General features: G+C 37.2%; 1 protein-coding gene across 2 annotated transcripts in view; it reads left to right on the top strand.

The window, feature by feature from the left end:
• mapk8ip1b (mitogen-activated protein kinase 8 interacting protein 1b) overlaps window positions 1-24,801 on the top strand; it is a 41,864-nt gene extending 17,063 nt beyond the window's left edge. For both annotated transcript variants that reach the window (XM_008405942.2, XM_008405943.2), the window contains exons 3-12: window positions 4,872-5,129; window positions 9,779-9,860; window positions 11,469-12,593; window positions 14,099-14,174; window positions 16,133-16,305; window positions 17,048-17,151; window positions 17,312-17,428; window positions 17,881-17,951; window positions 18,096-18,194; window positions 21,540-24,801. In XM_008405942.2, the coding sequence (XP_008404164.1) occupies window positions 4,872-5,129; window positions 9,779-9,860; window positions 11,469-12,593; window positions 14,099-14,174; window positions 16,133-16,305; window positions 17,048-17,151; window positions 17,312-17,428; window positions 17,881-17,951; window positions 18,096-18,194; window positions 21,540-21,612 (2,178 nt within the window). In that variant the 3' untranslated portion in view covers window positions 21,613-24,801. The remainder of the gene's footprint in view (window positions 1-4,871; window positions 5,130-9,778; window positions 9,861-11,468; window positions 12,594-14,098; window positions 14,175-16,132; window positions 16,306-17,047; window positions 17,152-17,311; window positions 17,429-17,880; window positions 17,952-18,095; window positions 18,195-21,539) is intronic.
• The last annotated feature ends 2,250 nt before the right edge of the window (window positions 24,802-27,051 follow it).

Genomic DNA, 27,051 nt, shown 5'->3' with positions numbered 1-27,051 from the left:
TGCTTCTAGAGTTTGTCTGCGCTTCTTCTTATTTAAACCAGTTCACCTTCAAAAACTTGGTTTGAGTTTCAAGAGAAGACGGAACAATTCATGTACAAGCAACAGTTCTTTTTAGAAGATTTTATAGTCAGCCTCTCTTTAACGGTGAACKGTGTCCGGATACATGTCTTATCCTGGCGAAGAAAAGACAGGCCGGTGCTCATCAAAAGACATATTGAATTTCCAGTGCACATGGCTTTAGTATTTAAGGGTTAATGTGGACCAGATCAAGCTCAGACAAAGCATRAAGAGATTTAGTGCTCCTTAGAGACGTGGGATGACAACATGTATCATCATTACATCCACTCAAGGCGGGACTGGGAGAGAAGAGTGCTTCCATGCTCATGTGTAAGGATTAATTGATCTGATGTGCAGCCATTTGTCGTTTGTGAAAGGTTGGCGAGAATGACATTTTTGGGTGGGGTCACTTGACTGAGCAATTGCCTTAAAATGTCTGTAGAAGTACACAAAAACACCCAGGGGTAGATGYGTCAGTTGTTTGCAGACACTATTTTCACACCTGAGTGTGAGTTTCTAATTTTAAAAATAGATTMAATGGCAGATCTGCTGTCAAAGTCCCTTTTCTTGCCAAACAAGGTCTTGCAGCAGTTTACTTGCAATTAAGTAAGAAATTATGTATGCATGTATGTATTATTTACATTTTGGTCAGTTTGGTACGTGAGAAGAAAAAAGGGCTAAAAAGGATCTCATCATGCTGATGTTAACAAAAACCAAATCAGGRATGTCACAAATGCTAGAAAGTATTATCTGTGGAAATGTTTGGCTAATAATCGTGCACATAATGATGRATGGGATTAAAATTACTCCTGCATATATTTAGTAGAATCTGCATCATGAATAAAGTGCAAGTGCAAAGCAAATATGTGGAGCAAAAGAGTTGTGAAAGATGGAGGAAATTGCAATGCTTCTTAAATGTACAGAAAAAAAAGCATTGATTAATGCATTTTCCAGACAAATCTTCGTCTCAAAATGTGACCTAAAACTGAGCATTTTTTATTGGTTTTTTCTCGTGGTAAACACCATCGTCACAGTTGTTTTAAAATCATTGTTTTAGAGATCAGAGTCTTATAAGCACTGCTATGACGGTGCCTATGAGCACATAAGCAGACTTGTTTCCATAGCAACAGTATTTTTCTTACCCACTCCACGTGACGAAGCTGAAAATACATGGAGTGTCGGCGCGTGTGTGCGTGCACAGAGACACACACACACACACACACACACACACACACACACACACACACACACACAAAACACCCCCATGGATACTGCTCTCGTCATCTCCTCTACACATGGTAACTGGAGAGGAAGCTGCCTCATCGAGTCAAGTGGACACAAGAGAAGTCCCTTTCTCTCTCGGCTCCTGTTTACACCATTTTCACAGCCATGTAGGGACACGATCATGCAGATTGACTTGTTTTTTTTTTTTTTATCTCTGAATGTATAATGACTTATTACTGACCATCATCCTAGTCTTTTCCTTAATTTGTAGGACAGCTTTGTCCAGCTTATTTTTAAACACACAGCTTTGAATATGTTAAGCAAAYAATTGCTGAAATTTTTATTATGACTATTTAGAGGCAAGAAATGGACTATAAGTGTTGCTGCTTTTAAGTGTTTCCACATTGATATAGAAAGTGTCTTTACTAATACTATCAGCTATGACAAGCTGATAATATTAGTAATAAAACTAGTTGAAATAAACAGAACATTTATATGACCTGAGAGCAACTGTGGTTAGTCTGCTTACTCCAAGATCTCATTTAACAGAAGCTGTTTTTTCACATGTAATGCATTTTAAACAAATTTTGTAACAAAATTTAAAATGCTGCCATTTTTTTGTTTTGTTGTAAATTTTTATCTTAAAAAGAGACTAAACAAAAACTTTAAAAGATATGTATTCTTAATTATCCTTGACAAACATACTTTCATACATTAAGTCTAACTACTCCTTCAAGGTCTTTTTTCTTTTAGTTTTTTTTATTGCTTTGCATAGTCTGAGTTGTCTATTGTTTTTTTTTCTGCTCACTCTACTTTGATTAATAAATTCAATCATATCCCTGGCAGGAATGTTGCCTTCATCACCAGGGTGGCTTGTCTCTTAGCAACAGGGGGACAGGAGTCAATTAAAGGGGCCAGCCACAATTTGTTGCCATTAAAGCAAAAACCAAAAAAAGAAAAGAAAATGTCCTGCTGGGATAACAACTATTGAATTTTTAGCAGATGAAAAAGGATGGGGAGTGAAGAAAAACTCTTGTTTAAATGTAGCTTACATCAGAGACAGTTGTCTGGTGGCGGAACTGAAAATAGAAGAGGAGGAAAGGATGAGTGAATCTGATGATGGATGGATGGATGGATGGATGGATGGATGGATGGATGGATGGAAACCACAAGCAAATGATTGAACTGTGATTGGTACACAGATAGATAAATGGACACGTTGTTGGATTGATTATTACTAGATGATGCTTGATTAAAAAAATAAATGAATTTTGGCTGATTTAATGTATGTATAAAGTGCTGGATAGATGGACTGGCAGATTGACAGATATACATACAAAATGATATTTGAAAGATATGATAAATGTACTACTGTATGTGTGGGTAGATGAGCAATGTAGATTGAAAAGTAGATGAGTGGATTTAGATATCAATGTACAGATGAATGGATAATATTGTAAAATTTAAGTTGGATAAATGAAAAAAGAAAGTTATTCTTTTACCACATAAGATGGGGAATTAATATTTTGAAAGTTAATTAACATAACGTTTCACAGCCAATTATATTTGAATTGAGGATTCTGAAAGACGTCATATATAGCAGAACATTTGCATCCTATGTTCAGGAATTTTTTGCTATTTAACTTTTTATGATACATTTCTGGAAGTTCTGTTTTAAACTAATTCTAACCCTTGGTTGTAATTTATGATGGAAAAAAATACAAACTTTGCTTTTGTCATTATTTTTAACCCACTTATGGCATGACTTCACAGCATATACATTTTAAATACGACTGTTAATACTAAATACTAACACTTCATTTTAATCTTAAATAATCTTTTTCTGGCTGCAACATCAGATCAAACGTTTACAGATTTTTCACATACCATTACCACTTTCTCTTCTCGTACAAAAAGACCTTTTTTCCTTCCTTGGTGAAAGACAAAAAGTGAAAGACCTTTGGAAATCTGGGATGAGCGCCTCACTGCATGCAAATGTGCTTGAAGGCAACACTTAGCCAAAGGAAGTGGATTAACCTCCATTCCATTCACCAGCTGGGTTTTAGTCACAGCCTGCAGTTGTAAAGATGCATGTTGACAACCAATCTGCTGAAGTTCAAATGGAAAATATAAATTATTTCACTTGTAATATTTACACTGAACATTAAAGATTATGATTTTGACTTCTTTTATGACAGTAACTTATTTTACTATGCTTGAGTGAATACCAACAGTATTGAGAAACTTTGTTAAATGTGAGTTGGCAAAAAAATAGTTTTTTGTTGACTTTAAAACTCAGCCGTTGATGACATTTCGGTTAAATAATCCAGATTTATCTGACTTATTTTACTTGGGCACTTGAACATTTACAGAAGTTACGATAATGCATTCGGATATTTTGCAAAGTTTTCATGTTGTCTCTTTCTTTATCTTAGTGTTTTGCAACTAGACTTTGCATGTGCAGGAAAGCGAGAGTTCAAGACTATAATAGGCTTTACAGTGACTCTGAAGTCCACGTCAAAGCCAATAGAAACAGTTGGTGTTACTGTGTGTTGTGTTCAGCTACTGGGGAATTGATGATAAGTAAAGCAGACTTAACTGGCTCATTGCCCTTTTACCTACTGTCTGTTCACCATGCTCATATGAGTTGGATGTTGTGATTTGGTAAGCTTAAAGTAAGACGGGTTGTCCTACTATTTTTGCAGTCACTTCGAGCATTCACAATGCAGAGGTGAGGGACTCATAATTGTCGCAGAGCAGTCATCTTCATAATTCATTATGGGATTAAGTAATGTTACTGGGGCAATTTATGTTCCATTTGAATTGTACTTTATTGAGTTTTGCAGAAATTGCACGTGTGCTGTAAATGTCACAGAATTAAAAAAAAATTGCATCCTGGCTTAGCTGAAGATCAAATTATGTCAAAATCGAATGTGTAGAAAGATTACGCTAAAGCATTATTTATGACAAATTGGTACCTTCGTACATTATTGAAGCATAGGACAGTTTTGTGGGTATAAGTTTAGGTCATAAAGAGATGACAACAAGCAAGCACATCAATTATCTTTGGATTTTAAATGGGTGGAAAACTAAATTATATTGTAAAGGAATAAATCCATAAATTGTTTAAAGTTAGCACGTATTTATTCCACCTTTGTGATGAGTTTGAGACTTTTTCTCTTCTCTTGCCACTGAATGCAACTAAGCCAAACACATTGGTTGTGAAGTATTAAAACCAAAATAAAACCAAAATAGCCTAATATGAGCATAATTTCAGATATGACCACTGATTTACGGAAAAAGCAAAGAAAGAACATCTCACAAAAAATTAGACATAGGGGAGAGAGGTGTCATTCTTTATTATTCTAGGAAAACATTATCATTAAATAAGAGGACTCTGTAAATTAGTTGTGTATGTGCTGTGTTTAAGGTGGCCAACTGTTTTCAGTGAAACTGTTGTTGCTGAAGACAGAACGGCCTCTAATTGGTTAGCTCCATCTCCTCATCCCAGGCACACATGCTCTCTCTCTCTCTCTGTGCCACTCTCTCTTCCTCTTTGACTGACGCTGTGTTCCCTCCAATCCCTGCAGGGCCGTGTGAGGCGAGGAACCAGTAGCATGTCGGGGAGGGTGGAGCTGGGAGCAGTTGGCCAGTTTCAGGCAGAAATGCTGCATTTGGAACTCATTGACGGTGCTGACGGTTACCGCGGTGATAAAGACACCTTGAAGGCATCCGCCGTTGCAACCGCGCCAGTCACCAAGGACTCTGGAGCACCTGTTACCATGGATACATACCGACCCAAGAGACCTACGACCCTTAACCTCTTCCCCATCGTGCCTCGTTCACAGGTATGGCCTGGATTATCTTATCTACACACACACACACACGTGCACACTTTCTGACAGAGCACAGTTCTAATGGAAATCAGAAGCAAGATTATTTATGTGTTTGACTGCCTTATGTGTGTTTATTCCATAAAACAGCAAAAAACTGTGTTTTCAAAATTGAGAAAAGATTAACAAAACGGTTGACATTTCCACAGAATTCATTACAGTTGTTTTCCTGACAGGGTGTCTTTTCTAGACCAAACAATGGCTTCAATTGTCAAGACACATTTTTTCCCATTGGTGCCCATCTCTGTTTGTGCTTGAATAGAGCACGTGATGTGAGTGGTTTTGTTCAGGAAGTCAGTCTGTGTGAGAACAGAAGAGCTAATTTCCCTACACGGTGCTCAATTAGGGCACATTTTATACTTTTATTGGTAGATGCCAAAGAATATAGGGCAAAATGGAAATCTTTTTAGTTTGGGAAATCTTTTTCGGACAAAATTATTTTCAGATGTCAGTGTCAGAGTGTGTAAACAACGCTACAGCATGGACCCATGTTGCCCTTCATCAGGGATGCAGGCTAATAGTAGAGGTATAGTGCTGATGGGGGATCTATAATTATTGGCACACTTTAGGGTCCCTAGTACCAACTGGGATTCTGGCTGGTCCCAGTTGGTACCAGATTTCAATCAAACAATGCACCTTTGACAAGATTTGCATCATTTAACCAATCTGTGGTGACATTATATCAATATTGACCACAATTTATGACAAATGTTTCTGATATCCTTTTGAGTTTATGCCATGCATAATTAGAACAGTTCTGAAGGAAAAAGCGGGTCAAACCCAGAACTAGTGAGGATTATTCTTTGCCACAAATAGTAGAGGATTTTTCTACCAGTTTATGGTTAAGCAGTTTCACTTGTTAAAGATTATTCACAGAATTGAACCCGAAGCTATGGGCCAAATGCCATTAAGATTTGGGTCAAATTAACAATTTGATATTTAGGGCTCTACCCATATCAGCTGTTACCATTGTCCCAGTTATGTCACCCAGTTGGTCGTTGCAGATGTTTCCTCACATGTTCTTCTGGACGTATCTTCCTATTAAAGGAAAAGTGTCCTTTCAGTTGTTGTTCCATTCATGCTCATTATGAAGGATTGTTACAAAATCAAAGACATAATGGAAGCAATTTGTCCTGTGGCTCTACTTGCTTGTCCAAGAGGAATAAGTGGTGAAAGTCAATGCAATCTGCTGGGTTTCCTTAGATGAAAATCCTTTTAACCTGAATAGTCAATTGAACTTGACCGCATTGATTGATAACTAGAGTCAAACGGGAGTGTATGTAATTGGTTGTTTTCAAGTCACTCTGTATGGCTGTGATTATGACTTATTTTGGCCTAAGACATTTGTTGTGTATGATTTGTTTGAGAGAACCGACCAGATATTGTGTGCGTATGTTGAAAGTGGGTCAGTACGACTTCCATTGTCCTGGTTTTGCTTTGTTTTGCTTTCTGATGGCTTAGTAAAAGTTTATTTTGCAACATGTGAGGGACATTGAGTCCTAGCCATTCAACATGGATGGTAGGATTATAGAGGACCAAAATAAATAAATCAACAATTGTATGAAACAAATTGGCAACATTTTTGGAATAAAGTCTGAGCCTTTTAAGATGTTTGGAATATTATTTTAACAATCAGCTAATTGTTTTTATTCCTAATATGGATTTGAACAGACAATTTTGGAAGGTTGTCTAGGCTTTCTTTTTGTTTTTCTACGATGAACCGACTACACTTTCATTTTGAGCTTATTGTTGTTTCTAGGTTATCTGCGTCTAGGTGCCTCCAGTTTATCAACGATTTCAGCTTTCCAGTAGTACAAGTAGTCATTGAATTCATCACTATGAAGATAAGACAGCCCACACATCACTGATTCATCATAGTAAACCAATGGCAATGCTTTAGATGGGGAGCCTGTTACATCCAGCATTAGTTCCTTCCTACCACTATGATTTTTGAACAGGTGTTGCTTTGTATCCTGCTCAGAGGGTTAGACCAATTCTTCCTGTGTCTGTCTAAGAATTGATTTTGCATGCGATGCAGCAGCAGCTGGAGTCTGTATCCTTCTTGTTGCCACATTGAGCACAGCTGCTCAGATTATTACTGTCTCTCTGGGAATCAATTAAGGTCATATTTTGCCATATTCAAACATTTGTTTTCTCCTTTGAGCTTGTTTAGTGCTAGTTTGGCATAATATCTGTTATAATGTACAACAACATACTTTTTCATAACACAACAAGTCAACTTTTTCTTTATTTAATTAGGCTCCTCTTGTGGAACCTAATTTTTCCTAACAGCTTTTGAGGCTTAAACAGTGAAATGTTGAGCAGCCTAAGTCAGACAAGATGAGTAAGTAGGATACAGTGCTTATATTCTTCAGGCAACCTTTTCTCTCACATTGTACTGTAACAAAATGGGGGTAAGAGGAGACAGAAGACACATTAGGACCGTTTCCAGGTCAGCAGATTTGCACTACTGAACCACACTGTTTAGTTGTGCATAATTTTGTAGCAACCAAGAGGTTTTTTTAGCTAAGCAAAGCTCAACAGCTCATTAGACTACTGACATTTCAATATAAATTAAATAAGTTGGCCTACAGTAGAGAAAAAACAAATTTTTGTTGACAGGGAAGGTATTTTCTGACTGCCCCTTTTAAATCTGCATGGGTACAGTGAGCCAGAAGACAGGGGAACAGACGGCCATGTCAGAAAGGATTCCTCAGAGTTAATCTGAGTCTAGGGCTAACACTACTTATGTTGAAGTACATGCATGTTTTAGTAAGGGATTTTCTGGATCTACAAACTTCTTTACGGAGTTTATAGTAGCAGATCTACCAAAACCAGTTCAATAGGCATGAGGTGACATTGCAGAAAAAAGCTGAGAAATGAATGATTCCCCTGACCTTACCACATCCTAATTTGTATGTCCTGCCAAATTTAGAAACTCCAAAGAAACTTGACTTTAATTTTAGGGAGCAGAAACGTCCTCATCTTTGCCCCTTCAGGAAGATGGTCTTTTTTAATCATTTGGTGCGGAAAGAAGATACCGGGACAATGAAGTTCATCAGACATAATGTCACAGTCTGAGACATCTTGGAAAACATTTAACAATAAAATCCAGTTTAATTACAGCAACACCATCCTAGTCATTAACACCGACTCTTTTGGGTTCACTCTCCCCAGCCATGATCAGCTCGTCACAGTGGTAAAATCTGTATCTTCCCAGATCTATGGGTGCAGTCTCCCACCTGCTGATTCTCTCGTTACCACAGCAACAGTTGAGTTTCCGCCTGGTAAACGTAGAGGAACGATGACTCATGTGTGGTGGGTGGGTAGAAGAGGAGGACAGCATCTAATTTGGGACACACTGCCGTCACAGGAGTTTCCACTTCTCCTTCTGTCTGGTGTTTTTCTATATCTGGAAATTAAATTAAACATTTTTAAACCCAGACATGGTGTTTGAATGTGTCTGATATGAAAAGATGATTTTAAACAGTAGTCTGGTGTATGATCTTTTTTGACAGTTTTTAAAGCATTCATGTTGTCCCATCATAACACTTGGCTTTTTTCCACTTAGGATATATTCTGTCACAGAGATCATTACTGCTCATTTTCAGTCATTCTGATCACCTTATTCTGTCTGTGCAATTGTATTTAATTGAGCTCTGTGTCTGCAACAGTAAGGCTGAAGCTCATGGTGATGTGTATTGTCACACCATATTTAAAGTCTTTTCCTATTGAGTATATGTTTTTAAAATTTTCAGCACTATGCATTATTTGTAATATGGAAATGTCCCATATTGTGTACTTGAATTAAAGCTCTAGGTAATTTTTTATAAACAATATGTGTTTATTATATTTTTGTTGAAACTGTTACTATACAATGACGGTGTAACATGTGACAGATAAACTGTGAAAAAACAAACTCCTCTGTTTCCACCCTTCCCAGTCCTCATTGATAGGCTAAAGCTAGTTTCCAACACCACAGTCATGAAGGCTCAACCTAGTCAGTATGGGTTTGAGTTTCAGATTTCTAAATAAACTACAGTTTACAACTAAGCTGCATACAGGATTGGAGTTTTTATTAGTTCTGGAATTTTTGTTTCCTGCATTATTACAAGATGAGAAAAGTACAGATAATGCACCTGAGCTATGATGCTTTCTTTACCACTAACACCACTATTTAGTCATCACTGATGTAGAATGATATTGTTATTGAGATGATACAGTAACAATGCTGTTATAATTTGTGAAGAGATAAGATTGTAACGTCTGATTCAAACTGAGTTAACCACAGTTCTGTGTGAATGAACTTTGTGCTCCCAGGATCTTTTATAAAAGGTTGTGTCCCTTTAAATGCATGCCACGAAGCACGAACAAAAGAAATCCCCACTCATTCATTTGAGTCATTGTGTGTGTGTGGGGGTGTGTGTGTGTGTGTGTGTGTGTGTGTGTGTGCGTGTGCGTGCGTGTGTATGAGTGTCCGTGCATGTAATGCTCTCACAAAAGTCGTCGACTTTGGAACATGGTTCCTTTTTGTCGTTCTCTCCAAGTTTACCTCGGTATCCATCTGTTCCTCTCACCAGTCCTTTCCCCTCCTCTTTTTTCAGGACACATTAAACAACAACTCATTCGGAAAGAAATACAGCTGGCAGGAAAAAGTTTCAGGCTCGTCCTCCCCTCTTAAAACAGGTGAGCTTTCATTTTACTGGTTCTTTAGACAAGAACATTAAACTTTGTAAATGTAGAAAACTTGCTTGTCAGTAAAGTTGTTTTAGTTAAAGTTTCCTTCGACTGTGAAGAGGACTTGTGTAATTTTAATTTAGTTTGTCAGGCTGTGTTTGTATCTTTAGTAGCTTGGATTTGTACAATGGTGAGTGGAGTTAGCTGAAGGAAAGCAGTTGCAAAATTAATTTATTTTTGTATTTTTTTTTTACGAAGCTTAAAACTCAGCGGAAACCACCATATTGCATTATTACAAAAATGTTCAAAGCCCTTTTCTCACACAATATCTGCAGTGAGTTTTTTTCACTGCAGATATTGTGGAGATGAAAAAAACTCACTGCAGATATTTGGCAATAGGGATCTATTCTGTGCTAAATGTACTATTTTGAAACGTAAAGAGAGGGGAAAAAAACTATTTTCCTGTTCATACAGTCAGAGCTACTCGTGGTATTAGCTGTATAGCCTGACGTGTGGGGCGCCAACTGCTGGAAGGAGCTGCTGCCCAAACTGCAAAAAAAATAAAATAAAATAACATACCGGTACATTATAATATTGATGTGAAGCCTTCTTTGATGCACTTTGATCATTCTCATTATTCAAAGCACTTCCAACTAGCAATAATCAAATATGCAAAAAACTGAACCTCCTGGATGATGTCTCACTATCAGGTGATCTAAAGAAGTGTTCAGATACATTTTGTCTTATAAATACATGTTGGTGAGTGTTAAGTTAGATTTTTGCTTAGTGTTGTTAGTCTGTGGGTTTTATTATTAGAAGATGAAGCGATTTGTTACTTTTTCACTATTTTCATCATATTTCCCACTTGAAACAGTCCTGAGCTGAAGCTTAAACTGCCTTATAAAATTGGACATCATTTCTTCTGTGAATAAACCAAGGAGAGACATTAAATATAGATTAATATGTGTTTTTTTAAAAATGCTGATACATTTTTTTTCTCCAGGTTAGACCCATTATTGCTTATTGTTTTTGGGAAGATGTACTTTCCAAGTGCTGGAGAAAAGCATCCTCTTAGCATAATGTGACCAACACCATGTATTGGTTGCATTTTGCATGTAGACCAAAAAGTGGAATTTTTGTTTTGTCTGACCAGATCACCTTTATGCTCTCTGTGTGGATGCATTTCTATTTTATTTTAAGAAAAGACCAGAAGGAGCTGTCTCACCATAGTTCAATACTGTATGAAAGATAGGATGATAACATAATGCTTTGATTTACTGGCGATGGATTATGACGCAACATGTGACATAACGCAGCAGGCACCTTATCCTAGCTCTGAATTTGATGAGTAAGGGGGATTTATCTGTGTAATCCTAACATTACCTAACCATTTCTACTTGTCTCTCTTTCTGCTTTGGTTTTTCTTTTGTCTTTGTGCATTCGCTGCCATGTCCATTCGTCTCCGTGGCTCTGCGTTCTGTTGTCTCTCCCGTCTGCATGTCTGCATCATGTGTACTTACTTTGTTTGTGTGCCTGGCCTTTGTATGTGCCTGTGTGGCTGCGTGTTTGTCTGTGTGGCTGTCTGCATGGCCTTGTTTGCATCCTTTCTTCCTGTAGGTGACCTCACACCTCCACGAGAGCACAGCTGTCTGAGCGACGAGGACAAGGTGCAGGGTGGGGCCGCGCAGACCAAAGACAGAGGAACCTCCACCGACGCCCCCTGCAGACACAGCCACACCTCGGGGCGCTCGCATAGCTCAAGCTCTGGAGCCGCAACTCGCTCCAAGCTGCAGGAGAAACCACCACAACCTCCACCGCCGCAGAACTACACACCCGCTCCTCTGTACCCAACGGGTAAGACGGACAGCTCGGGCCACCGAGAAAAGATTCGCCACCAGGCAGATGTTCATCTGGAACCCACAGAGGAGATTTATCTGACTCCAGTGCAACGATCAGCGGACCCGTTGGAACCCCCCAATGTTCAGGACCGACCTTTTCTCTCGCAGCAGACTGAGCAAGGGCGCATGTCCATAAGCTCGGACACAGAGGGACCGCCTCCTTATCAGCCCCTCCCAGACCGGACCAACCCTTCCATTTTTGAGGAGGACGAGCTCTACGTCCCTCCACCTTCCTATGCTTCCTGTGTAGAGTCTCTCATCACACCACCCAACATGTCTGTTTCAGCACACGGCTCTGTCGCACTAGACCTCAGCCTGAAGGGGACAGGAGCAGGGGCCATGCTGAGGGCTGGCTCATCGGTAGAATATGTGGACGCCACCGATGACAGCTACTGTGGTGAGGATGAGGATGTAGACAGAATAATGATGGACAGGAAGATGACAAAGACAGCAGGAAGTGGAGACGGTGGTGGCATTAAACCTGCCATACTAAGGACTACCATGAGCTCCGAAGCCAGCAGCCTAACATATGACTCTGTGAAATACACACTAGTGGTGGACGAACACGCTCAGCTGGAGCTCGTCAGTCTCAGACAGTGTTACCAAGGCTACAGCGATGACAGTGACTCAGCCACAGTCTACGATAACTGCGTCTCCTCTCCATATGAGTCGGCCATCGGGGAGGAGTACGAGGAAGATGAAGACGAGGAACAAAACCAACAGACCGGAGCAGCGCAGAGGGAAGCCACAGCTTGCCTCTCTGAAGACTCGACACCGGAGGAAGATCTGCATTTCTCCAAGAAGTTCCTTAATGTGTTCATGAACGGTCGCTCTCGCTCTTCTAGTAAGTCCCTCCTGTCATTACCTTTGTCCAGTTTTTATAAGCTGAAAGATACTAAACAGTAATAAACAAAATAGATAATATTTGACTTTATTTTAATTTACTTACAATATACATGAGAAAAAAAACATGTGCATAGCCTCCATTAGAGATCTCACCCCCTAACATGAAGCCGATTCCCAAATAATAATTTGACCATTTTGCCTCGTTAAGCTGGAAACATAATATTCTAGACTTATAGCAATAGTTTGATTATAGTTTAATTTCTCTTCAGAATTGATAAAGTATTTTTTAATTGAATAATGCCTTGTATACGTACTTAGGATTCAGAGTGTTCTCATGTGTGCAGTGAAGATTATAGGTTTTCATAATCTTCACTGCTTTTAGTTTTTAGTTTCGTCTTAAAGCTTGGAATGGATCTCTAGAGGAATAGAGATCCATTTTTTCTTCTGGGTTATTTAAGATGGTATTAATATTTTGAACAGATTGCCAGTTAACTTTGTTTCCCAGTCTTCATAAAGCTGCTTGTGTGTTTTTTTTTTTTTTTTTTGGTTGTTTAACCTCCTTAGCATAAAGTTGCCTCACTAAAACAAAATCTTTTAAATAACATCCCTGCAGATCTTTGTTCAAGTAGGTTTATAATGTTAAAAATATTTCACTTTACTTTATCTGGCTGGAATTCAAAATATGCGATCAGTAAAATATGTATATCTTATTTTCATAAAATAAATCTTATTCAACCCAACTATAATGAAACTGATTTCTTACAGTTAAATGATTACTGTGCAAGTTGAAAGCAATATTTGTTTTTATCTCCTTATAAAGAGTATAGTACAGTTAATTTTTTTATAATATTAAGTTATAACACGATTCAACACCTTCAGAAATGATTTGTGCTGATCCACCTTTAAGGGGATCCATTTAACTTGGATTCCCTTAAATGCACTATTGAACACTTACATAAAATCTGTTCTGGTTTATGTTTAAACCATATATGAATATTCTGGCTAATTGGTAGATCTCAGCAACCAAAGCTTTAGATTTTCTAGTCAGCATAACACTATAAAGCAAACATCATCTGATTTGCTTCTTTGTGAAACCATTTCTTCAATGAGTGCATGAAAAACATCTTTCTCAGATGGGCTTTGTGTTTCCAATGTTTCTATGCCATCTCTGTTGTACTCTGGTGTTGGTTTACTGTCCTTTGTATCAGGAGCATTTTTGAAACCTTTTAAAAACACCGCAGTTAATCTACCCAGTGCAGAATAAAGCAGGTAATCTCAAGGGAATGTAGGTAGAAATACGCAAACTCATCAGTTTCACATCCCATTAACTGTGATTTATGGACCTTAATGATCCTTCTGTGCTTAAAAGTGACCTGATTGTACTTTAATTGGATTTTTTTTTAGTTGCACAATAGGCTTGTTAAAAACTGGCACTGTAATCTGTAAAGTTTTATTTTTATGTCAGTTTTCCTCATATTTCTGATTTCTTTTTTGTGATTGAAGGTGCTGAGTCCTTTGGTTTATATTCTTGTATCATAAATGGGGAAGAGAAAGATCAGACCCACAGAGCAGTATACAGGTAAGGCAAAAACACACAGTTCCCATCAAACATTGTTTTGTGACACCTGTATCTGTGCTAAAAGGATTTCTGTCTAATCCATATAACTTCACATCCATCATATTTAATGGAAGTAACTTTGTTACTACTGAAGCAACAATCTGTTTTATAAGGAGTTGCATTAATGAGGGATGAACTAGTCTGTATTAAATTATACATTATTCTTTCTTTTGACCTCATACTTACATTTTTACTGCCGTTGACATGGAATTATTTACATACTGCAAAGACCGATGACACTGAATAAAAATTTCCTCATTTAATTCATTCACACTAGAGATTATTATTATTATTATTATTATTATTATTATTATTATTATTATTATTATTATTATACCTCCATTGTTATTACAAAATTTTCATCAGAAAAATGTTTGACACTAAACTCTATAATATGATGTTTGCATACCCCAAAATATTGACAATTTTGTTCCAAGACACCAGAAACAAATATTAATCTATTTAAAGTATAATTAAATGCAGTCTATCATGTGCTTTTTAGTAATAAAACTTCACCAGATTAGTAAATAATCTGCATATTGTTTCTTGTTACATTTTTTATTAGGTTTTTTTAGAGTAGTTGGACTGCAATGAATTGCAGCCCTAACCATATATCACTAAAACAGGCAGTAATGGGTTTTTAGCTGATTTTTTTATCATCACTTAGCAATACTTCTCTGAGAATATTAAGATAATTTAATCCATTTTAATCCATATCACCAGTTCTTATTCACGGCACAAATTATTAACTTGGTGGGGATGACTTTAAAGCTTTACCACACTGTTACAGCTTCAGTGAGGATTGCCAAAAATATTTATGTCATAAATCATCAGTCGTGGCAAATTCAAATAAGGCTCGTGTCTGCATTTTTATCTCAGTGTGGCATTTATGTTGTCCTTTTCTCTGCATAAAGTACGGAGAAGAAAAAGCTTCAATTTCACTCCAGTTAGCACTGAGTGCTTCCAGCTGCTACTGAAAACCTCAGGCTGTTCCAGGCACTGGGAAGCAGGGACCAAAACAACACAGCCAACAGAACAAGAGCGTCTTTATCTAGCAAGACATCATACGATGCAGGGGGGCATTGTCCTTACATAGCCCACTCTGCAGTCAATAACTGTTGGGAGCAGATGTGCTTCAAAATAGCTTTTCCTTTGATATGCACATGTATGAAGCCAATGTATGATGTGATTTAAATTTACAGGCCTTTTCAATGTCCAGCTTTAGAATGTGTGAGAAATAATGTAAAGAATAAATGAATTAACATGCATGATTAGAAACTTAAACTGCAGGTGTAATTGCTGAAATGTAATTTAATAACCTATTGATTTGTTGAAATTAGGTTATTGTAAGTTTATCAAAGTTTTGATGTCAGTTCATATGTATTTGTTTTTAGACTCATGCTAACATAAATGTTACATATATAGGAAAAAGTACATGTAAAATGTGTCTTGTAATATTGCTCCCTTCAGTGAAACCTTGCAAAAAATATGTGGTCATTAGCATTAAAGATGAAAAATATTAAATAAACTATATTCATATATTCCTTCCTTCCCATATTACGAGTGGCATCTTTAACAAGTTTACCCAGTGTGAAAAACTGGGTAAAGATCATCTTAAAAGAATACAGACATATTTTTGAAGCATTATCAAAAAGGAGCTTACTTTGCTGTCTTCCTGTAGCATCAAGCTGTGTTGCAGTTGTAAAGATAGCTTGTGAAGAATAATTGGAGAGGTGTCTTTAGCTGTATTTGTTTTATTTCAATCCTTCAAAAGAAACGTATTCCTAATTCCTACCTCATGTTTTGTTAGGTTCTGTATCTGTCCAGGCAGCCTAGAGGCCTGGCACCTCCCAACTCGCTGCACTGTCATTGCTCCTCTGTTACCAATTTAAACGTTGAATTTTAACAAATCTCAACAGGTTTGTGCCTCGACATGATGATGAGCTGGAGTTGGAGGTGGATGACCCACTGCTAGTGGAGGTCCAGGGAGAGGATTACTGGTACGAGGGTTACAACATGCGAACTGGTGCGCATGGAATCTTCCCCGCCTACTACGCCATAGAGGTGAACAAGGACACCGACTGCTACAAAGGTACTGACACAACTGTTATGTCCAGATGTCAAAATTATCTTGACTTTAGCGGAAAAGTGACCAACAAGCTGCACAAAATTACTACAGTGGGAGTCAAATTTAATTTAAACTTTAATGTCAACAATTAGCTAAGAACATTATCAAACAACCTGCCGCAATACAGCTACAGCTAGTTGTTTTTCAGGTTACTTGCTTATTCATTTTTTCTCTGATCTTTCTACATATTTCTTTATTTATTAAATTCCCTTACTTTGAAACAGCTTACTTGATGTGATATTATATTTGCTTGCCATGGCTTTATTCTTTCTTTTGCTGTCATCTCTGATTCTGAAACAACAGTCATTTTGACAGCAGCAAGCAATGCCTACTTTTACTTGTACTGTCTACAAGGTTTTTGGTTTTCAATTTTGAAATTAGAAAATCATTCAAAAAACTCTTTAACTTACATGTTTGAGTGAAGATGGATCATGTATACCTGCATGGAAAAAATGTATCAGATTTGGTGGAAATACATTTAGGAAGCTCCTCTCCTCATAGTTAATGAAAATGATTTTGTTGTACAGTATAATCAGAAACACTAAAGTAAAGAATGAATCCAATTAATCCTGCTTTTTGTCAGAGTTGTATAAAAATGCTGACGTGTTTTATTGGTAATCAGTAAAGTTTTCAATTGCTTTTATTTTCCTCCTGCCTTTAATTACTGTTCATACATTTTTGCCATTTTGTTCTCCTCTCTTTGCAGTTAAGAGCAGTGAGTGGATGGACAGATACCGCTTGAAGTTCCTTGGCTCAGTCCAAGTGCCATATCACAAAGGAAATGATGTTCTGTGTGCAGCCATGCAGAAGGTAGGAAGCCTCTTGCTCTCCATGAATGTGTTTACCTGTGAGTGTGCAAATACACTAGTACCAAAAAAAGGTTATTTTATTTTTGTTTATCAGGTTTATTAACCTACAAACTTATTTTTGATGAACTTTCAATTAAGTAAATCATAATCGTGTCCCTCAGATTGCCAACAACAGACGAATGACAGTCAAGTTCAACCCACCTTCCTTCTGTGTCCTGGAGATCAGCGTCAAAGGAATTAAGCTTGCAGTTCAAGAGGATTATTATGCTTGTGACAGAGTAAGACTCTTTCTGGTACTTTTTCCTTTCCATGTCAAATGTAAACATGCAATCTAACATATCAAATTTGGCTGATTTTCCCCACAATAAGTAACTTATTTCAAGGGCTTGTGGAACCATCAAAAACTCTGTAGAGGTCAGCATTTTATCAAAGCATGCAGAATGTTCAGAACCAAACTTTGTCATGTTATGTGGTTATATGAATCAGATATTCCCTTGATTTAAAAGCATCAAATGCAAGAAAGCATGATTCTATCATTGTAAATTAAATTTATAGTTGATTGAAAAACATAATTGTTTTATTTGTCCAACAAGATATCCTGAACTCAAATCTATTCCAAGCACAGTTAGAAACAAAAATGTGACTTTTTATTGATCGGGGGAGGTCGAGGTGTTTTTTTGTTTTAATCAGAAATGTTATTCCCTCTCTTCTACCTGTGTCTTGTCAACAGAGTAACGAGTGCAGTCACTTCTTCCAATTAAAGAATGTTTCTTTTTGTGGCTACCATCCTAAAAACAGCAAGTAAGTTTTTCCCTTTTCTTACTGTCCGTATGTGGAGGCTTTAAAGTGCCACTAGGTGTCGCTGTATGAAAACAAATCAAAAATCTGAATTTATTAAGGTGAGTGGGATTCTCATATCCTGTTTGTTGTTTTTTCACCCTACAGGTATTTTGGTTTCATCACTAAACACCCAGCAGATCAGAGATTTGCCTGCCATGTATTTGTGTCTGAAAACTCCACCAAACCTCTTGCTGAGTCAATTGGGTAAGTTGCTGTACATCCAATAACTTTAGATTAATTATTTAAAAAAAACACTTAACTCTTTGATGCACAGTACCTGCAAACATATCCATATCAAATTTTGTCATATTACAAAACAATGTAGTAAATACCTGAAGTGGAATAAGCATTATACATTGTTTTCAATTCATTTTAATAGAGTAAAATCTGAAAAATGGTACCTTTAGGCACATTTACTCCGATATCCAAACTTTAAAATGAATGTCTTTAGTACATAGAGGGGCTGCATGATGGTGCAAGTTGGCCACAGGTTTGAATCCTGGCTTTGTGTTTTTCTGCATAAAGTCTACATGTTCATGGATAAAATTGTGAAAGTTGAATAATAAAACTATGTCGGAGGCTTCAAAGCTTTCACAGACCATTACTCAAGCCATAATCTGAACATGAAAGAGTACGGTACCACTATGATCTTGCCAAGAAATGTGTGCAGGCATGCAGAAGGTAGGAAGCCCCTTGCTCACCATGACTGTGTTGCGTGTGCAAATACACCAGTACCAAAGAAGAGGTTATTTTATTTTTGTTAATCTGAAAATGAAAGAGTACACTACCACTATGATTTTATCAAGAAGTTACCTGAACTCACAGGCCAGGCAAAAAGAAACATCTGTGAAGAAGCCAAGAGGCTCATGACAACAGAATAACCAAGTCATGGACTCTACATTTCTTGCTTTAGATATTTCCAACACAAGGGAGCGAAATACACGGTGTAATAACATTTCTCTGAAGAACGAGCTAACACAAGGTAGTACTTTTATTTGCATCAGCTTAGTTGGAGTACAAACATAATAAAACCTGGAGGGCACTGACTCTTGAGAACTAGAATTTGATGTACCTCATTTAGATAAAACCATATTTATGAGATAGAATGGCCCGGTTAAAGTCCAATTGAGCATAGATGAAGAGATTTCAAAACTGATGTTCACAGGCAACACACTCACAAAAGACTTTAACGTCATTTTGTGAATTCAAAAAGTTTCCAAATCCTTTTAACACTTTTAAAGTAAAGGTTTTCTTTAAAACCTTTACTGAGGTACTACATAGTCTAAGCTTAATGAATTTAACCCCTTTATCTACTAGAAGCAGTGCATCACAAAATGTGATAACACTTTGGTTTCAGGTGTGTGATCAGATAAGACAAATTGGACTTTTATAGAGCTGAACAGTTGAAACTATATAGAAAAAGAAAATGAACCTTAGTGTATGGGTTGTATTTTTTTTTAAATAACAGAACCTAACATGAAAAAAAAAATCACCACAGATGACAGTTTCTGCCCTAACATGAATCTGCATACTTGCTAAGATTTCAAATCTCATCACATGAGCTCAGTTTCTGTTTCCTATTAATAAAATCACTCTTTTTGCTTCATTGCTTTACCTTACTTCAGCTTAATATCGGCATACTCATTAAGTTCTGCCATCTCGTAACACCTCTGCAAGGCAAAATAACCTACAAGAGTGGCCGAACTCCAGGAGATGGAGGCATGCTGTAATCTTACTGCATACAATATGTGAAGAAGAATAATCAATCAATCAATCAAATTTTATTTGTATAGCACATTTCAGCAGCAAGACATTTCAAAGTGCTTTACATTAAAATAAAAACAGCATGAGACAGTGAATAAACAGTGAGAAATAGAAAGAGATTTTGAAAAAAAAAAAAAAAAAGATTAAAAAACATTCAAACCCGCACCCCTTTTAGGACTTCAGTTAAACATCGTTTAACTGGGACTCTAACCCTCTGGGACTTTAGTCAAAAACCCCGTTTGACAAGGACTTCAAGGACTTCTAGGTTTTTAGTTGAAACGCCGTACAAGGCGTACCTACCGTATTTTCCACACTATAAGGCGCAGCTAAAAACCTTCAATTTCCTCAAAAGCCGACAGTGCACCTTATAATCCGGTGTGCCTTATATATGGACCAATACTGAGCCACAACAGGTCTAGCAGCTACGATAAGCAGCCGCAGACTTCATTTTCCCCCGTACAAGAAGCAGCGCGCAGTGCATGCTGGGATAGTTGTCAGAATTCTGGTTTGTTAATAAAGTGTGACTGACCTATCTACCTACCGAACGTCTAGAATCAGGTCATCTGCAGGTCATTTAGCACCACGTTCTCCACGAACATGCTGTGCGCGAACGGAGAAGGGTGACCATCGTCCGGCCACGCCCCGGCCCAGTCGCGGAAGGCTCTCCTCGCCGACCGGAGTCGGACTGTTTTGTTGACATTCCCTTTAGTGCAGCTCCATCTAGAGGATGCATAACGTAACTCCAGCCTCTACTGTAGCGTCTATTCTATGCGCCTTATAATGCGGTGCTCCTTATATATGAAAACAATTTTAAAATAGGCCTTTCATTGAAGGTGCGCCTTATAATCCGCTGCGCCTTATAGTGCGGAAAATACGGTATATAAATATGTATGTAGTTGGGAGCCAGGGCCTGCTTGCACACATTGAATTTACCCCTTCAGTTACAGCAAACAGTGCTTTGGTAAAATATTGACTCAGGGAGGCTTAATGAATGCACCTGTCACATTCTCCATTTTCTGATAAAATATTTACCCCACTTATTGGTATATGACACAATACCACTTCTGTAAGGAACTAATGGTTTATCTATCAGTGTTGGTGAATAAACTACATTAGTGTTTATGGTTTTAATGTGGCAAAATATTTAAAAAGTTTTAAGGGTTATAAGTACTTTTGTATTGCTTTTTGTATTTTTTTTCTGTAGTTGGTGATATTGTGAGTCTCTTGATGGATTGTTTCAAATTAAAGGCATTACAGTGTCTTGTTTCACGTGTCAACAGAGATATTATAAGAAAAACAAAAAGGCAGAAGAAGCTGAGTAAGCTGATTTGTTGACACGACATGTTCAACTCAGTATAAACACAATCCACACATTTCTGTGACTTACAATCTAAATTTAGTAGTAAAACGAAGCAGCTCTCTTGTTTTAAATTGCATGTGGATTAGAGTCAATGTTTATTTATATAGCACATTTACAACAACTTCAGCAGACCAACGTGCTTCACAACATCACAGGTAGATAAATGATAAAACAGAAAATAAAATTAAGTTTGGTAAAAATGATAAGAGAATTATAAACCTTTATATAGAAGTAAATGACAGAAAATGCCAAAAACTAATAACATGAATACAAACCACACCAAACAATACTTAATTTCAGCAGTCCATCATATACTTGAAGATTAAAATTAGTTATAATTCAAATTGTTTGTTCCGATTCAAGAATTTGAGTGTGCAAATTCAAGGAAAGGTAAGAAATGACGGCTCTTCTTTTCTCTTCTTCAGGAAAGCATTCCAGTTGTACTACAAAGAGTTTGTGGAGTTCTCGTGTCCAACAGAAGACATTTACCTGGAGTAACCCCGCCTTTGACCACAGCCTTGTACAGTACGCTGTATCATAACATAAATGTGCATGAAGGACAAATATTTAAAAGGGGATAAGAAGAAAAAATGCCACTAACATCTGTAACAAACTCACAATGACTATTTAAAACCCCTTAGCTGTCTTAAGGACACCGGTGTCCTCATGGAGAAATTGGATAACATGCAAGCATTTTCAGGGTGACAATTAAGGGGTTAATTTTGCCACCCCTTAATTTGACAAAATGAAGGGGTAAGGATAAGGTGTACACACCTTGCATACACAGGCACTTGACAATGTGTCTGTATACAGACACATTGTCAAGTGTCTGTATACAACATTTGTGCAGGAGCAGGGGATGGAAATGAGCCAAAGGAGAAAGAAAATATGCAACGGTGAGAGTCAAAAGGTGGAGTCCATAAATGCAAAGCACAACTGATGTACATCTGCAGCCGTGTTAACAAAACTTAGCCTGTAGCAGCATCTCAGCAGCTCCGTCATGAGAGCACTAGATTTCTTCTCATTTCAAATGCACCTAAGGCAAAAAATATTCTGACTTCCGAAAATAACTGAATCAAGTTTCTTTGTCTTTAAAAATTGAGGGAGCTGTACAGCTATATCAGTAAGATAATGAACACCATTCAGAGTGTACATTAACTAAAAAAAAAGACTGTGCAGATATTTTATTTTGTTTTTTTAGGAAATCTTGTATAAGATTATATCCACAAGCCACCGTAAAATAAGGTTTTGAAAGCTGGCTAAAAGATTCCATCTGAATTCTGGGTCATATTGATGTTTGACAGAACTTGGTTCACATTTTATCAAACACACTGATCGGGTCAGATGTAAGTTACTCTGCAGGAAAATGCCTGACATTATGTTTCAGAGTGAGATGAGCAGGCAAGTAGATGCCTGTTTGTTTTTCTTGAATCATTCCAGTTGCTGTTAACCTGATTAGACGGGCCGGGATGCTAAACGTGTACAGGTTCCAGGCTCTGTGTCTGTATACAACTTTTGAGTGGAGAGAAGATGATGCATCCAAAACAAAGAAAATGGTCTTACAGATTCTGTCGTCACACTTTGTAGTCTGCAGTGTAATCACCATCTTCTGTAGATGTAGCTGAGTTGTACTTAAAAAAAATTTCCAATGATTTAAATCAATAAAAAAAAAAAAACAGTAACACTGTGCAATTACTGTGTAGGGTAAAGAACATCTTTGGTTAACAATGCAGGGCAAAGCTAAGCAGCTTTAACTTATGTTCCATAAAGGTTAAGTTAATGCTTCACTTTTTGCTTTTCCTGAATTTCAAACACACTGTGCTCTTTGTTAAACGTGACCCAATCTGTTGCTTGAGGAACAAATTCTAAGCTCTGTTTGTCTTCTTATCTTCACTAGTAGTGCCTCTTTTATATCGGTTCATTTGAAACTTTCTCAGTAAACTTATTTTGCCACCGAGTGGGTTTAGTTTACGGGTTTGACTGAGGATTAAGAAGATTAAGTGTTTCACCATAACTGGCTCTTTATGCCACCATGTTACATTTGCTGTACAATTTCCTGGCTCTTGAAGTTGAGCCTGATCAAAGAACTTATTTGACAAAACAATTTTTCACCTATTTGGTAATTCAAACAAGATTACTTGAGAGGATTAAAACATTCTGACATCTGTTTGAACACCATGCAGGTGCGAATGTAAAATACAGTGTAAAATATTCTCTAAATATCCATCTGCTCTGTCAGTGTAAATATGTCTCAGATGGGCTGGACAACAAGTAAAAAGATGCTAAATCAAATAAAACTTACAATAAATGTATGCAACCAAGTTTGTTTTTTTTACTTGTGCTTGTTGACATTTAGTTTTAATTATATTACAGTTTACAGATTAGATCAAATTAGTAAATTCGGTTGTCATATTCAGAGTTTCCAAAATGCCACAACTGTGTTGATTTGGATGGATATGGTTGAAAATAACAACTGTTTATTAATCGCAAGACAAAAATATGTTAAAGGCACAAAGTGATTTTTGAAAGGGAGCGGGGCTACCTGGTTCTGCTCCAAAATATAAATTACCCAAATCATATTTCTTGTTATCCACTTAAGAATAAACAACTAAATTTAAAACATAAAGGCACGGAGTGGCAACTTGTGCAGGAACAAAACAAAGATGAGCCTCTTGACGCCACGATAAGGTGTTCATTTCACCTTGTCAAATGTTAAAGCATAGGGAAGTTAAAATCTTACCAATGCCAGCAAGAACATATATGAAAGGCTTCCTTGAAAGACACACTCTAAATGCCAGCTTCTCTGGAAACGGGAAACTGAACAGGAAATGAACATTAGCTAAGTTCTAATTATCCTGAAGATAAATGGTAGAAAAGTCAGTGCAGCTGTAGAGGGCAGGTTGATCTGACGTGTTCAACCAAAGACGGAAACCACCCAGGTGTAATTGTTGCAGGGTGCTTACATTAATACAGGGACAGCAAACAAAGGAAAATATTTTAAGACGGTATCAGTCCTTTAYGTAAAGGTTTTTACCATAGCTTCACAAAAAGACGCAAAGTGTTATGGAAAGTAAAGAGCCTTGGCTGTCATACAAAAATATCAAAACATTCAGTTTTTGCACTTTTTTTTTTTTTTTGTCGCCTTATGTCCGACACAAGTCATCTCTTTGGAGGGGTCTGTTAAAATATACAATGGGCCTTGGTGATCATTACAGAAAGCCAGTGGATTACTATTTTTGTTTTAGCATACAGTAGTTAAAGCAAAGTGACATGATGACATTAAAATGTTTTTCTACATCTTGTCTAATTGGATCATTTTACAGGTGGGTTTTTGCATTGTATACTTTACAAAAGAAAAGAAGGTATGTAAAATAAAGATGAATACTTGAAGACTACTTTTCTGTTCAGCTCAACCGTTACATTTCTGTCACTTTCAACATAAAAGTCTAGCTGACTTTCTTTTGTCCAAACTTCTTTTTCAAGAGCCAGTCAAGATAACGGAGAGTTTACTGCAGTGGAAATGATAGAAAAAGATGTACAAAGATGCCATATATAAATAGTAATGTAATATTTGTAATTATGAAGAATATATTGTACTGTTTCAGTGTGTTGTAAGTGAAATTTCTCGTTTTTGTTTTGGATCTTTTCAGCTGTGAACTATTCTTGATTTAAAACTGTTAAAGCAGATTGGTGTCCTGTCGTATTATGCAGCCATCATTCAGCCACATATCAACACATTTACTCTGACGCAACTTGACAGTCAGTCTGGCAGGACAGAAAATATGTTGACACAGACATTTCTAACATTTTAATACAAAATTGGATTGTATTAAACTTGGCTACATTCACACTGCAGACTAAAGTTTTTTGCCTATATGCAACCTGTACCGGATCTTTTCATGACAGTCCTAACAACAAAGATCCCATTTTTGCTTTTATATGTTTTCCTTWATCCGATACGTTTCTAATCGTTTGAAATGTGATCTGAGTCTTGCAGCCAGGTGGCATTCGTCCAACCTTTACTCGATAAACATCACTATTCTGCATTCTGTTATGCACAAGCGGGGAAAAAACAACCATGGTGGATGAAATGCGGGTTAAGTTGTTAATGTGTTGGCTTCTGTTGGAGAACAACTTTTAAATCGCAAGACGTGCTCCACCATTACCATCCATGTTTACGATCAATCTGTCTGCCTATTGATCAATTCCGATCTTTCTTTTTTTTTTTTTTGCATAGCCTCACAGCCCACATTGATTAATATGCAAGTTGTAGTTCACATTTCTGACTTGTCCTGTGTGAACTGCAAACGACCTAAAAGTGTCCTGCATGCGCAACAGAGGACGCACTAATGTCACAAGTAGCAAGCGTTCTCAAGTGTTTGCATTCTGTCTTGATATATAGGTTGATGTCATCCATGTGGATGAAGTGACTGAGGGTGTTTCTATAAAGAAGTCAAGATCCATAACCACTCTTTCACCAATGCAGAATGGTTGCAGAGACAAAGCATCATCTCTGTATATCCTWCACTTGATGGTGACTTGTCCACTTGGCACCGTTTTGGCCAAAAACACTGTCTTCAATATTCCCATTAAGTTCTAAAAACACCAAGTTCCMTGTGTGAGGCATCTATACATAGTTTTTTTTTCAGTCTATCACCTCCATTGAATTGAAATTTGTTTTTTCTTTCTTTTTTATTTCCATTATTTAACCAGGTAAACCCTGTTGAGATCTAGATCTCATTTTCAAGAGGGATCTGGGCAGAAGTCTGCAATTCCAAGCAACCTGGTTACAACATTAACATGGTAGAGGGGTTTGTGTACCTCAATGATCCTGAACTGAAGTGGATAGAGAGTCCAGTAAGAGCAGAGATACTTCAGCATATTTTTACTCAAAAGTAAAAAGTAGCTGTACAAGAAATTGCTCATGTAACAAAGTATTTGGTAAAAAAAGTCCGCTCAAGTACTGAGTAACTGATCAAATTATCAATCATTTAACATTTAACATTACACCATAAGCTGAACCATATAAAGTTAAGTGGAAATGTTTGTATTTTAAGGATCAAAATGACAATAATRCATGCAAGTAACAAAAAAAATCATTTTCTTTCAAGAAAATCATTGAAAGAAAATGATTGAAATGATCRGAAATGAATGACTTACTCTGAATGAGTAATGAATGACTGAATTACTCATTCAGAAATTGAATGAGTAAGTCTCATTCAATTCTGAATGAGACTTACTCATTCAGAAATGAGTGAGTCTCATTCACTCCTGAATGATTAAGTCTCATTCAGAAATGAGTAAGTCTCATTCCTGAATGAGACTTACTCATTCACTCCTGAATGAGTAAGTCTCATTCCATTTCTGTTTCACCAGACATGCAGTTTAATAAAAACTGCATGTGGTGAAAGTTTGGTTAAAACACTTGTTTTTCATTCAAATATACGTGTTTTTTTTCATTCAGTTGGTTGAGAATCTAGAAATTTAACTCAAGCAAGATTAGCAATACTTCATAAGAAAAATTAAGTAAAAATTACAGCCTAGTAAAAATACTCCTAAAAGTACTTTTCTCTCTCTCTCTCTCTCTCTCTCAAAAAAAAGGTTAATCAAGTAAATGTAATTGAGTAAACATAACTACTTACTTTCCAAATGCGATCCTGAGATTTGGCTCTTGGTATGGTCTCCCTCGGCAAAATGTCCTCGAGGGTGGAGTCACTTAAAATGTGTTTAGTCATCCCAATGAAATGGCAGACCACAGGAAGCAGAGAACCTCCCCTGGATTAGGGCTCCGTGGGGCAACCTCCTGGAGCTCGGCCCTTRGTGTAGGTGAATTTGAAATCTTAATTCGAAGAGGCTACTTGAGCCTTGAATTCAARAGAAGASATTTGTTTTCTCAGAAGCCCGACGTTGACTTGATAATCCTTTTGTGTTCAGCTG

This window comes from Poecilia reticulata, linkage group LG3 (genome assembly GCF_000633615.1).
Source record: "Poecilia reticulata strain Guanapo linkage group LG3, Guppy_female_1.0+MT, whole genome shotgun sequence".
In the NCBI taxonomy this organism is placed as follows: domain Eukaryota; kingdom Metazoa; phylum Chordata; class Actinopteri; order Cyprinodontiformes; family Poeciliidae; genus Poecilia; species Poecilia reticulata.
The sequence above is the reverse complement of the archived record's forward strand: the minus strand, read 5'-3'. Positions and strand labels throughout refer to the sequence as shown.